The 13,986-nt window shown below is 40.8% G+C and overlaps 1 protein-coding gene across 12 annotated transcripts in view; it reads left to right on the forward strand.

The window, feature by feature from the left end:
• The window catches only part of MPDZ (multiple PDZ domain crumbs cell polarity complex component), a 202,584-nt gene extending 190,885 nt beyond the window's left edge, over positions 1–11,699 (forward strand). For 7 of the 12 annotated variants that reach the window (XM_073668027.1, XM_073668043.1, XM_073668066.1 and 4 more), the window contains 2 exons: positions 1,026–1,149; positions 8,441–11,699. In XM_073668027.1, the coding sequence (XP_073524128.1) occupies positions 1,026–1,149; positions 8,441–8,587 (271 nt within the window). In that variant the 3' untranslated portion in view covers positions 8,588–11,699. The remainder of the gene's footprint in view (positions 1–1,025; positions 1,150–8,440) is intronic. The other 5 variants (XM_073668150.1, XM_073668084.1, XM_073668093.1 and 2 more) reach the window with 1 other exon arrangement.
• Positions 11,700–13,986: the final 2,287 nt, after the last annotated feature.

Here is a 13,986-nt window from a genome sequence, read left to right on the forward strand (position 1 = left end):
ACGCAGCGTAATTGCCACCATTAACTTGCATTGAATCGCTTAATATCCGCATGACTACATGTGCACATGCGGATATTAAGCGATACAATGTGCGGATGGTACCCGGGTCTGGACAAGAGGAGACTCTCCTCCAGCCCCGGGTACCATGGTACCTGTTAAAAAAAAATAATTTAAAATAAAAAATATACATTATACTCACCTTCCGATGGCCCCCGGTCTCCAGTACGGTGCGTCCTGGCTCCCCAGTGGCTTGCGATGGTGTACAAGGACCTTCCGTGACGTCATTTAGTCATGTGACAGGTGTCACGCAACCGCTGACGTCGGCGGTCGCGTGACGTGTCACATGACTAAATGAAGTCATGGAAGGCCCTTTTACTCCATCGCAAGCCGCCGGGGAGCCAGGACTCACCGTACAGGAGACCGGGGGCCATCAGAAGGGGAGTATAATGTTTGTTTGTTTTTTCATTTTTTACCATTTTTTTTCTTTTTTTAACTATTAACTTGGTCACACTATATAAATCCATGCCGGTTACATGAATTTATATAGTGTGACCAAGTTGTCAAACACTTTTCCAAGTGATGCTAAAATTGCTTGGAAAAGCGCTTGATAACCTGCATGCCAAAACGCTTGACAAACGCTTCTACCTGGCGGGAAAAACGCATGTAAAATCCGCATGCGTTTTTCCTGCCAGGGAGGTGCAGAAAAAATAAGCAGCATTTCTACATCGTGGGCACATAGCCTTACTGCTTAGTACAACTCACCGGACTCATACGCTCAGAAATAGCAGGGATTTCAATAATTAAGTCTTTTTCAACACGCCTATATATCCTTCTGCTCAGCTTTTTCTCTATATCATGATGTCCACAGATGGGACTGCATATGCAACGTGACTGATTCCTCTTAACTTCTTCAATGTCAATTTGGAAAAGGAATTTTGCTATGTATTGTTATATCCTATTCATGTATAGATGTACAGATGTGTTGACCCTAAATGTTCTAATTCTGGTTTATATTTTCATTTTAGACCGCCTCAATACAAAACCATTATTCTTGACAGAGGACCAGATGGACTTGGCTTTAGTATTGTTGGAGGTTACGGGAGCCCACACGGTGATCTCCCCATCTATGTGAAGACTGTATTTAGCAAGGTAAACAGAAAAATGTTAGGTTCTATTCACATTAGCATTATGGTTTTTATATCTGACTTGTGAACTTGTATGATTTCCGGTGTTTCAGAGAAAAACTATTTAAAAACCGCTGTCGTTTGAGCTGTAAGGGAGACTAGTTGGACAGGCGGATCCATGGTAGCTTCTCACCGCTTGCTCTATTTGACTGGCGGGTCTTTCCCTTCATGTGTGCAGGGAGAGACCTGTCCTTCCAGGCTAGCGGGCGGGGAGAAACTGCTGGGGACCTGTATGTTCGACTAGTCTCCTCTGCGGCTCGGTCTTCAGCAGCTATGAAATTATGTTTTCTCTGGTAAGCCGCAGCATTTCAGAGTTGAACATATAAGGCTGAAATGGTAAAGCAAGTGCCTGATGCATGTTACCCGTGGATCGGGCAGTATGTATCGGCTGTTTAGATTTCCTTTAAGCTCATCGGCTTTACTGAATGGCCAATATCCATGGAAGGTTAATAGTGACACACAGTTGTACTTCATTCATAATTTTTTGAGATATATGACAACAGACTTGTGCACAAACTAGCTAAGAAGTGATAATTATCCAATATAAAAATGGCTGATCTTAAGACAATCTCTTGGAACACTAGAGGACTCGGTAGTGCGAGGAAACCTAGTATGTTATTTCCTATCAGTGTGCCTGCCAGTCCACATAATTTGTCTTCTGGAGACACATTTAATATCTGATTTAGTTAAAAGGGTCAGGGTTCGACATAGTATGTACACCTAATGTTCTAGAGGTGTATCAGTTTTGGTGCACTGGTCGGTTAGATGGGTTGCTACTCAAGTATTGTGTGACCCAGAAGGGCATTATGTCTTTATTCATTCCTTCATTGATTCAATTCCATATGTAATTCTTAGTATATATATCCCCCAATCCTCCGCTTCTTTAGATGTTGTTCATCAGGGCTATTTTTTATGATGCAGTATCCTAAGGGCCTGTGCACACGTTGCAGATTTCTGGCGTTTTTGTCTTGTATTTTTCTGTGCAGATTTGTCACAGAACCTGAAGAAAAACCTGATGCCAGCTAAGCTAAGTGAATGAGAAACCTGAAGTGTCATGCTCACGTTGAGTATTTTTGGCTTTCAGATTTGGTGCAGAAAATAATCTGCAGCATGTCAATTCTGTGTTTTTTTGCCTGCGTTTTTCACCCATTGAATGCACTGAAAAAACACAGGCAAAAATGCAGCATTTTTGAGGCTGCGTTTTCCTGCCAAGAGATGCAGAAATGGTGCAGAAATTTCTGCAATCAAATACTCAACATGTGCACATACCATACTATATTATTATGCATTGGAGGATGATCTTTGACATCTTATTACATCGGCTTCAGACCCCAGGTTGCGATTTGGGAAACCTTCTTGGAACAACTTATTTCCGAAGTTTTACTCCTGAATTAGGGTGAATAGATATATGGTACCAATGTTATCAGATGATTAAGGAGTGCTCATGTTATACATGTACAATGAGATATATGTCCCTTATGCTTTTGGGAACTCCTTCATATTAGATGTTTTACATTATGCTCAAAAGGGTATTTCAGATCACTCACCATTAATCATTGACATCTGCAAGGCCCTAACCGGTTACAAATATGTGTATTCATCCCTTTTAGCTGTTTTTACTAAGGGAACAAGATCACATTCCTGACCAATTGGAAACCTTCTTACAAGATCATGATGTTTTGAGCGATAAACTAGAATTATGCTTAAGACGTTTTTAAGGGGATGTTTTATACAGTGGGGAAAAAGTATTTAGTCAGCCACCAATTGTGCAATTTCTCCCACTTAAAAAGATGAGAGAGGCCTGTAATTGACATCATAGGTAGACCTCAACTATGAGAGACAAAATGAGAAAACAAATCCTGAAAATCACATTGTCTGATTTGGAAAGAAATTTTTTTCAAATTTTGGTGGAAAATAAGTATTTGGTCAATTACAAACAAGCAAGATTTCTGGCTCTCACAGACCTGTAACTTCTTCTTTAAGAGGCTCCTCTGTCCTCCACTCATTACCTGTAGTACTGGCACCTGTTTGAACTTGTTATCAGTCTAAAAGACACCTGTCCGCAACCTCAAACAGTCACACTCCAAACTCCACTATGGTGAAGACCAAAGAGCTGTCGAAGGACAACAGAAACAAAATTGTAGCCCTGAACCAGGCTGGGAAGACTGAATCTACAATAGGCAAGCAGCTTGGTGTGAAGAAATCAACTGTGGGAGCAATAATTAGAAAATGGGAGACATACAAGACCACTGATAATCTGTTATAATCTGCAACAAGTACTAAGGAAAGAAAGGGGAAAGCTTTCCCTACAGTAAGACTAAGCTGAATCCCTATGATGTAGCAGGCTGCCTGTTCCTTGGGAACAGACCCGCCTTAGTCCTCGGCTAGTCTGAACGAAGACCTAAAGCATAAAGGGGAGGGATCCCTAAAAGAACTAAGGACTGGAACAAAAATGGGACACCTCCTAAACAGAGAAGTTGTTGCTGAACACACAAAGATAAACTGACAAAAAAGTACTAGAGGTCCCAGAAGGACCAAGCGAACTGACAGAGAAAGGCACAGAACCACCTGGCTAGCATAACAGTCAAACAACACTGAAGTCCAGCACAGCCAAAAGGGCGGAGCTGGAATATGAAGGCAGATGGTCACATGACCGCAAAACACAAGATGGAAAAAACAAACAGGAGGGTTCTAACATAATCTCCCTCGATCTGGGGCTCCACACAAGATCTCACCCCGTGGGGTCAAAATCATCTCATGAACGGGGAGCAAAAATCCCAGAACCACATGGGGGGACCTAGTGAATGACCTGCGGAGAGCTGGGACCAATGTTACACAGGCTATCATCAGTCACACACTACGCCGCCAGGAACTCAGATCCTGCAGTGCCAGACATGTCCCCCTGCTTAAGCCATTACATGTCCGGGCCCTTCTGAAGTTTGCTAGAGAGCATTTGGATGATCCAGAAGAGTATTGGGAGAATTTCATATGGTCAGATGAAACCAAAGTAGAACTGTAGAAACACAACTCGTCGTGTTTGGAGGAGAAAGAATGCTGAGTTGCATCCAATGAACACCATACCTACTGTGAAGCATGGGGGTGGCAACATCATGCTTTTGGGCTGTTTCTCTCCCAAGGGACCAGGACGACTGATCCGTGTACATGAAAGAATGAATGAGGCCATGTATTGTGAGATTTTGAGTGCAAACCTCCTTCCATCAGCAAGGGCATTGAAGATGAAACGTGGCTGGGTCTTTCAGCATGACAATGATCCCAAGCACACCACCAGGGCAACGAAGCAGTGGCTTCATAAGAAGCATTTTAAGGTCGTGGAGTGGCCTAGCCAGTCCCCAGATCTAAACCCTATAGAAAACCTTTGGAGGAAGTTGAAAGTCCGTGTTGCCAGCGACAGCCCCAAAACATCACTGCTCTAGAGGAGATCTGCATGGAGGAATGGGCCAACATACCAGCAACAGTGTGTGCCAACCTTGTGAAGACTTACAGAAAACGTTTGACGTCTGTCATTGTCAACAAAGGATATATAACAAAGTATTGAGATGAACTTTTGTAATTGACCAAATACTTATTTTCCACCAAAATTTGAAAAAAATTAATTTCTGAATCAGACAATGTGAGTTTCAGGATTTGTTTTCTCATTTTGTCTCTCATAGTTGAGGTCTACCTATGATGTCAATTACAGGCCTCTCTCATCTTTTTAAGTGGGACAACTTGCACAATTGGTGGCTGACTAAATACTTTTTTCCCCACTCTACCTACTCTATCCTTTATTAAAAGGGACTGTTCAAGAATAGAAGTAGAATTAGCTTTCTTTTGTAGCAGGCTTCTTTGTGAGTTGGCAGAGAATACTTATTTCATCTCTAAGAAAAGGCCAAGAGACGTCTAATTCTTCACCAAACAGATATAATTTGAGCTAGGTAACCAAATTACCAACTTCCTTGACCACATATTTAAACATGAACAGGCCTCTCCAGGCATTCTTGGTATTAATTCAGCATATAGGGACTTATTTTTGGTTTCAACTGATATAGATAAGAATACTGTGAAGGCATTTGTAGAAAACATTTACACTGATTGGATGAGGAGCTTTTGGCTTACCGGTATTTTGCCCGGATTGATTTCTCCTGGCTCTCATTTAAAGGGAACCTGTCACCATCAAAAACGCTATTAACCTGCAGATATGGGGTTAATCTACAGGTTAATAGCATTACTAACCTGCCTGGCGCCTGTATGTAGCTGAATGCTGAGGGGAGAAAATTACCTTTATTCCCCCCCGGCAGCGTTCCCGTTTCAATCACAGGGGCGGTGCCCGCACGGGTTCAGTCACCGCTTATACATGTGCGTGAAAGTCCAGAAAGGCCTGTAGTTGCAACTCAGCCCTTGATATCACAAATTAATGTGAAAGTCGGGAAGTGCAAAGCTGCAGATAGCTAGATTGCAACTAACGTGACCATTCTGGTCTCATTTTGAAGCTGAGAACCGCTTCTATAGCTGCGATACAACCTGAGATATGACCATTAGTAGCCAGAATATATCTCATACAGTATGTCCTTGGCTACTGAAGTGCCATCCTGCAGGATATATGCGAGTAGCATTGAAAGTAGTGGAGGCCCCAATAGATTACACTGCTGATTGATATTTATTCATAGTTTTAGATGAAAAGCTATGATAACAGCATGATGGGGTTTTCCTAAGAGAAGCCGTATTCATAGCACAGGTGGCTATTTCTATATGCTAAATAGGAGAAAGACCACCCTCTATATTTCATTGGAAAAAAATAGTACATAGTACCATATGAAAATAATGGCTCTGACTTGTCAAGACCGGTGTTTTATAGACTCAACTTAATGGGTAGGCGTGCTGGAATCAGATGCTCCTGATTCATTAAGAGGTGCACAGCTCTTAATGAATCCGGCACATCTGAAAAGTGGCATGCGCCTCGCCACGAGGACTGAAGTAAGATTTGTTGCATAAGGAAAGCCACCGCTTATCATGAAATTGACAAACGATGTTTGCCATGCCCATGTCAGCTCCAATGGCTGTACAACATCCAAAAAAGGCGTGACAACACTAAAAGTTGCAAAACTTTAGCGCAACCTCACATCGCATCAAAATTTTGCAACTTCTCAAAGCTTTTTACGCCAGAATTCTGTAAGCTGCTGACAAATATTTAAAGCGATTTTCCAGGTTTATCACAAAAAAGTGACCGCAAGCTTGAAATTTCTCAGCGGTTATATGACTGCAAGTATGTGATATGCATACTCCTGGCCACATTCCGAATAGACTTGTGCAGACTCACTCAATTTATTTGTATTGAAGGAGTCCGCACACGTCTAGTCGGAATGTAGCCGGAAGTATGCATATCACATATTTGTGGGCATACGACCGCCTTGTCTTGCCATCGTCACTGGAGAAACCTCAAGGCGCGATGAGAGAGGATTCAGATGTCTGTAGTCACATAGAGTGACTGCAGACTTTCGTGAAAAACCTAAATAACCCGTTTAAAGTGTGGGGAAAGTAGTGTGACGTGCCCATCACCCCATCGGGTGCAGCCTTTACAAAACCTGTCCAGCTACTATCCTAATCTGTAAAAGCAATAATAAGAATTTTGTTTTTCATTCCCTTTTTATTCACTATCCTAATGTAAAGCGGAGCTGATGCTTTGTGGTATTGTTGAGGAGAGCCATAGGATCAAATACTTAATTAACCTCAAGACATAGGAGATTGAGAGAAAAGACCCATAAAGTGTATTATTTCACCTTACATAAGCTTGTTTAGATCAAAAGATGGCTGCCATTTCCTGTTTCATCACACCATGCTCTGTTATGCAAGATAGCAACTGGACCTATGACTACATCCTGTTGTACATGTGGCTAAGGTGGAGACTTTATTTATGACTACATACTGTCGTACAAGGAAGTTCCAAGAGGAAGCTGAATACTATAGAAGGACTAACCAATCACAGAGTGACACATCGCTTGGAGACACCCACACTGATGACCTCATGGACCACGCCCCCTGATGACCTCATGGACCAACCCACCCTGATGACCTCATGGACCAACCCACCCTGATGACCTCATGGACCAACCCACCCTGATCACCTCATGGACCACGCCCCTGATGACCTCATGGACCAACCCACCCTGATGACCTCATGGACTACGCCCCCTGATGACCTCATGGACCAACCCACCCTGATGACCTCATGGACCACGCCCCCTGATGACCTCATGGACCACGCCCCCTGATGACCTCATGGACCACGCCCCCTGATGACATAATGGACCACGCCCCCTGATGACATAATGGACCACGCCCCCTGATGACATAATGGACCACGCCGCCTGATGACATAATGGACCACGCCCCCTGATGACATAATGGACCACGCCCCCTGATGACATCATGGACCACGCCCCCTGATGACCTCATGGATCTGCCCATGGACTAATCAATGAATACATCTGGTTACTCCCATTCTAGGGTTAACCGAGCCTCTATTTACAGTTTATATAAGTCTATGTTCGGGTTGAATAAAGACACTTGGAGCTGTGCCATAGCTGATCAAGGAGAGCTTACATCCGATGTGTGTGTCTGATGTTATTCTTTCTTGCATGCACTTGATCATATCCGTTAGGCCAGGAGCAGGCAACTAGTGAACATATCAAACTGTTCACCTTAATAGTATGTCACTCTTCTCTCTAGTTGATTTAATCATTGATATGCTATTTATTCTTAAAGAAGTTGTGCACTACTTGGACAACTCCTTCTCATACCCCATGCTTATACTCACCTCCCGTGCCGGCGTTGTGCCAGAGGTGTCAGCACTCGCGTTCCCGGGGCTCACGTGTCGTTGTTATGACACGTGAGATCGGCACCCAATCAGCGCTGGCGTCACTGTCCGCGCCTTCGGACAAATCGAACATCAAGAGGAAGTCAGGGCTGCGGCTGTTTTCTCACTTCCTCTTGATGTTCGATTTGTCCGAAGGCGCGGACAGTGACGCCAGCGCTGATTATCGGGGCCAAACATTTAGATCAAGAAAGGGTTGTAGTGGACAACCCTTTTAAATAAAACAAGTTTTAAAAACAAAATTGTGAAAGATGGAATGGCAAGTAGCCGTGTTATAATAACATTTACAGGTGATCTGTAATTGAAAATTTTAACTTTTGTTTGGAGCTTCACCCCTGTTTTTTTTAATAACGATATATATTTTTTTTGCCATGTCTTGTTGCAGGGGGCAGCATCTGATGATGGTCGCTTAAACCGAGGGGACCAGATCATTGCTGTGAATGGACAGAGTTTGGAAGGTGTGACTCACGAGGAAGCAGTCGCTATTCTGAAGAGGACAAAAGGAACTGTTACACTTACAGTGCTGTCCTGACCTCATGACATCTCGACCACCAGCTTTCAGGGTCCATTTGAGGTTCACCAGCAGTTTCCCCTGTGAAAGTACATAAAGCAGTCAAGCTCATACTATAGGTCAGCTGTGTGTCTGGGAGAATGTTTACCTAGCTGCTGTCATTTAACACCCGCCGATACACATTGTAAGGACAAGGGAATATGTTACAGCTCATTCAGATGACTTGTGTGAGTGGCTCCTGGCGGCCAGGTTCCAATAGCTCTTTCTTTAGCCACAATGGAAGTATTTTAATGGTGTAGATCTACTATACTTAGCACAAATGTGTGAAGAGCAGGGAACTTGGCAACACAAGATAAAGTCTTTGTCTTGTAAAACAAACATTTTGTAGGCCACTTCTATTTTTATTGTTGCTGTGTTTTTACTCTGCTTCCATGTCTTTTGTATCATTGCTTTGCCTAGCCTATGAACAAATGAATGTTCTGTTTTTGTGTCTGTCTTTACAAGTACACTGGACAAATTAAGATTTATTTTAGCATACTTATAAAACACATATGTTTTTACGTAGTTAAAGGGCAAATGGTTTTGCTTAACTTTGTATTGTTTTGGTATAAAATTGTATTTTATTCGAAGACTATTATAGGTACAAATATTTTCTATTGGCCAGAATAGTTTATATTTTTCTTTAGGATGTAATGATTATAACTTCTCCAACACAGATAAATCTCTAATATTTCCGTTGTACTAGCAATCTATTGTGCTCATGTCGGTAATGTAAGGCAAGCAGAATCCAGTGGCCTCACTCAATCCTAGCTGGTCGTCGTGGTAAGATCTCTCAGATGGAAGTTCTACATTATCTTTTTTAATTTATTATGTTTTGGTCATTTAATCTACAGTCGTGAGTCCCAACCTTATTTGCCATTTGGAAACTCTAAAATGCATATATGCAAGTAGCAATCCTAAAATTCAATATCGATCGTTTAATGAGCCTCGTCACATGATTTAGGAAAAGAAGCCAAACTAGAATCTCAATTTTCAGACATGTTTCTGGGTGTTGCCCCTCCTCAGTGCAAAACATGAGATCTCATTTGGCTGTATGAGAGGCCTCTGTTTGGGGTCTAAGGTGTAACGTTTCTCCTTGTGGAGAGTGACATGCCAGTTATTTATTTTCCCAGAGGAACATTGCATGGCCTATAAGTCTCCTTACACTGGCATGTCAGGCATGTCACTCTCCACAAAGAGAAACATTACCTCTTAGAACCTAAAACTCATATGGACCCCCCCCAATACGATTTCAACCTCATAAAGCTTAGTCTAGTGGTGATGTAGGTATACTGTATACTAGATGACATTTCATGACTGCTTGTTTTTCCTCTATGCCAAGTTTCTTTGAACAGGCTAAGACCCATTTGCCATTGCTTCTACAATAGTTCTCATGTTTGCTATGTTCTATGAAACCCTTGACTAGGTTCCTATTTAAGCTGGTTTGGGAAATTGTAGTCTACAGTATGACTTTTTTTTATTCAAGGGTCTGTTTATCAGACATGCAAAAAAATGGGGCCGATGCAATGGAAATTAAAAAAAAAATAATAGAAAAAAAAATCTGGTCAAATTTCAACCATTATTTCATAAAAAGTAACCTGCAGTCAATTTTGTGTGACTCTACAAAAAAAACCCACACCAGTATAATGTAATACAAAGGACGATATTTATAAATGAGTTTGACAATATATGCCACTACGGTCATAATGGGACTATGTGAAGGAAATGTTGCATTGTTAGAAATGTGGTTGTGAACGTGTTTAGAGCCAAAAAAACAAAACAAAAAGCTTTTCAGTATTAATAATGAAAGTCAGTTTAAGACGACAGAAGAATGTCAGCACCTACACACAATGTAGTTATGCGGTAGACAACATTTCGAGCCGTTCTGCCTGGCAATGTCAGATCACCAGTGTCATTTGTTAACGGAGTCAGATTTCTCCAGGGAACAATCACCGTCTTTGTTTGTACTGTACGTTAGGGAATGTCAAGGATTTATACATATCTTATCGGAAACGCCTAGCACTAATCTTCATTCCCCGAATGTCTCAGCCTGTGGGATCTCAGCAATATGTTTTCTTTTTCTCTAGGTTTATACTATAACCCACACTATCCTGAAACATAGTCTAAATACATACACACTGGAATTATTTTAAAGTCATTCTTTACCTTTTAGCATTAAACCTTCTTTAGAGCTAACATTTCGTGCCGATTATTTTCTGAATTTATCTGGATAGAGATTATAGCTCCTTTTTCTAGAGTTTCAATTTCCCTGCATATAGTTTGAAATATATATATACCTGGTGTTGGATCTACTTAGTCCAAATTTTAGTATTATTGCTATGTATCATCTATGTAGATAAGTATCTGTATTACAAAAAAACTGAAAAACACTTGAAAAATAGGACAAAGTTTTGGATCTATTTAAATTAAACAATAAATGATTGAGTTTGAAGTCGGACATTAATTCTAGGAAACCGATATACACTGGTAGAGTAACCCATGTAAAGTTGGGTATTTGTGATGATGTGCCTCTTGTCCATTTAAAGAGCCTCTATATGATCAGCCCAGCATACACCCTGATTAGAGAACTATTGCAGTGACCTCAATGTCCCAATACAGGTACAGGTTTATCTCTAAAGAGCATTTCATGTGTTGACCAGTTATTGTCCATATTAACTGATGTATTCAACGTAAACAATCCCTATTATACATACTTATGGATATCACAGGTCTACATGACGTGGTTGTCAGACTCCATGATATCACAACCTTCATCATGCAGAATACGAAATCGGTATGGTTTGAGATTCTTAACAGCTGCAGAAATCCTAGTAATTTGCAGTATTTGGTCAGCTATACTTGAGCTGATTTTATATGGTGACTGGACTGCATTGTATACTACGGGCAGAAGATTGTTTTCAAGTGATATTTTAGGATATATTTCTTGTTACATACAGTCATGGCCGAAAATGAAGTATTTCTCCCAGAAAATTATTGCAATTACTCATGTTTTGTTATACACATGTTTATTTCCTTTGTGTGTATTGGACCAACACAAAAAAAACAGATACAAAAAGACAAATTGGACATCATTTCACACAAACCACAAAAATGGTCAGGAGAAAATTGTTGTCACCTTTCCAGAATTGTGGGTAAACCACTTTGTTTCAAGCATGTGATGTTCGTTCATACTCACCAATGGCAAGTTTCAGGTGTGCGCAATCTGGTTTCAGGTGTGATTCTCATATTGCCCACATCAGTTACTTGTCACAGGTGAGTTTGAACGAGCATCACATGCTTGAAACAAAGTTGTTTACCCACAATTTTGGAAAAGTGCCAACCATTTTGTCCAGACAATTTTTGGGGTTTTGTGTGAAATTATGTCCAATTTGCCTCTTTTTTCCTCTGTTTTTTTTTTGTGTTGTTCCAATACACACAAACAAAACAAACGTGTGTAACAAAACATGTGTGATTGCAATCATTTTCTGGGAGAAATATTTGATTTTCTGAAACAATTTTGAGGGTGCCAACACTTTCTACCATGACTGTACTTTAAAGGATGGTCCGAAATGAAAGTTGATTTTAATCCTTAATGTCTTATGTAATAATCTAATTGCTTTTATAGTATACTTTGATTAAAAAGTCTATACCATTCCAACGATCTCCAATAAATGCTCAGTATGAGCCCACTGTGCGATGTTCCTTTTCAATGTGCAGTGACGATGTGCTCCCTTGCCAGCTCTAATGAGAAGTGACAAGCCTGCAAGTAAGTGCACTGTCAGTGCGCATTGAAAAGGTGAGAATGTAGTGAGCAGAGACCAGCACAGTCCCCAAAACAAACGTCACTGTCTCTTGCTGGCTCATCAACTCCCATTAGAGCTGGCAAGGGAGCGCACTGTCACTGTGCATTGGAAAATAATACAGCCCAAGAGCAGATACTGAGCATGTGTTGGAATTGACAACTGACGAATACTCAATAGAACAAACACAGCCCCTGAAAAGCATGTCACTGAGACTCTTTCTTTACCGTGAAACAAAGCAGCTGCGGCAGTGACTGCGGCCCAGGCCCCCTGATGACGTCCTGCTTAAGTATCTCAACATGCACAGGAGATTCTCAAATGCAATGTCATCAAAACGGAAGTAAAAAAAAATAAAATGGATAGTGTAGAGAGGGAACAGTAGGGACTATTTAATGAAAGTATATCAGAAAAGCCATTAGATTATTCCATTAAATAGAGAAACATTGAGGATTAAAATAAACTTTCCTTTCAGGCCACCTCTTTAAGGGTGGTACTAATCCACTGAAAGCAATATTATTAACCTAATTGCTAGGGTTATAGACTGTTTACTGATGTATTAGCCTGACTCCATAGTAGTTGGGAAATTGTATTTACTTTGCTTAGAACCACTCACACAGAACCAGAGGCATTTTGTCTCTTTCAGTGCAATATTTACATACTTCATTTAGTATATGTTCATTTCTAGTATATAACTGTAGCTGAAACCTGTCAAGTGTTATCCAAATATGGAAAAGCTGAAGAATAATGTGCATAGAATAATCCTGATATTTTCTAGAAAATTCTAAGTGATTGTTGAAGTGTTGAATGTTACATCATAAATGTAAATGCCGATTTTTCTTTTTTAGTATTTTCTGGATTAAATAGGTTTCTACTGATCAGCTGATTTAGTGGGACCATGGTTTACCATTGATAGCACAGTGCTGTGCATTATGTAGTGGCCATCGATGGTACTGCAATCTCCCATTCACTTGGTTGAGGGTTGAGCTTGAAGTATCCTTCAATCCAGCCACTACAAAATGTAAGGAGCTGAGCTACTTCAATCAACAAATCATAGGGGTGACGGGGTCATACCCCCACTGATCTAACATTAATGACTTATCTTTTAGATAGATCATAAATAATAAAGACTCACAAAACCCTTTCAGCCAAATGAGCACATGTAATTCATTAACATATCTTCCTTTAAACTTAGGATTTGAGGCCAACCTCATCTGTTTTCTCTTGCTTTTACCATTAAGCAGCTCTGGGAAATATGTATACACAGAATTTGTGTTCAGATATTTCTAACATTATATCCACATGATCATCTTGAAGAGCCTCGTGCTCCATTCTCTGGCACATGGAGGGCATCCATTTTGTGAACCTCCATATGCCTCAGTGCTCTAACATTGTAAAAATGTTCTATACAGTCCCACTATTAACTGCCTAAGCCATATCTTACAAGTCTGGTCAGTGTTTGAATTAGATCCTATTTTGGTTTTTCTGATTTGTGTTTTTTTTATATGTATGGAGGGAGAGAGATCTATGATACAAATGTTCTGCCCTACAGTACCAAGTGTTTTTAGAAAGTCTGTTAGGTTA

The sequence above is a fragment of the Phyllobates terribilis genome, unplaced genomic scaffold (genome assembly GCF_046119375.1).
Source record: "Phyllobates terribilis strain yellow unplaced genomic scaffold, ASM4611937v1 Scaffold_1__5_contigs__length_1240528914, whole genome shotgun sequence".
NCBI lineage: Eukaryota > Metazoa > Chordata > Amphibia > Anura > Dendrobatidae > Phyllobates > Phyllobates terribilis.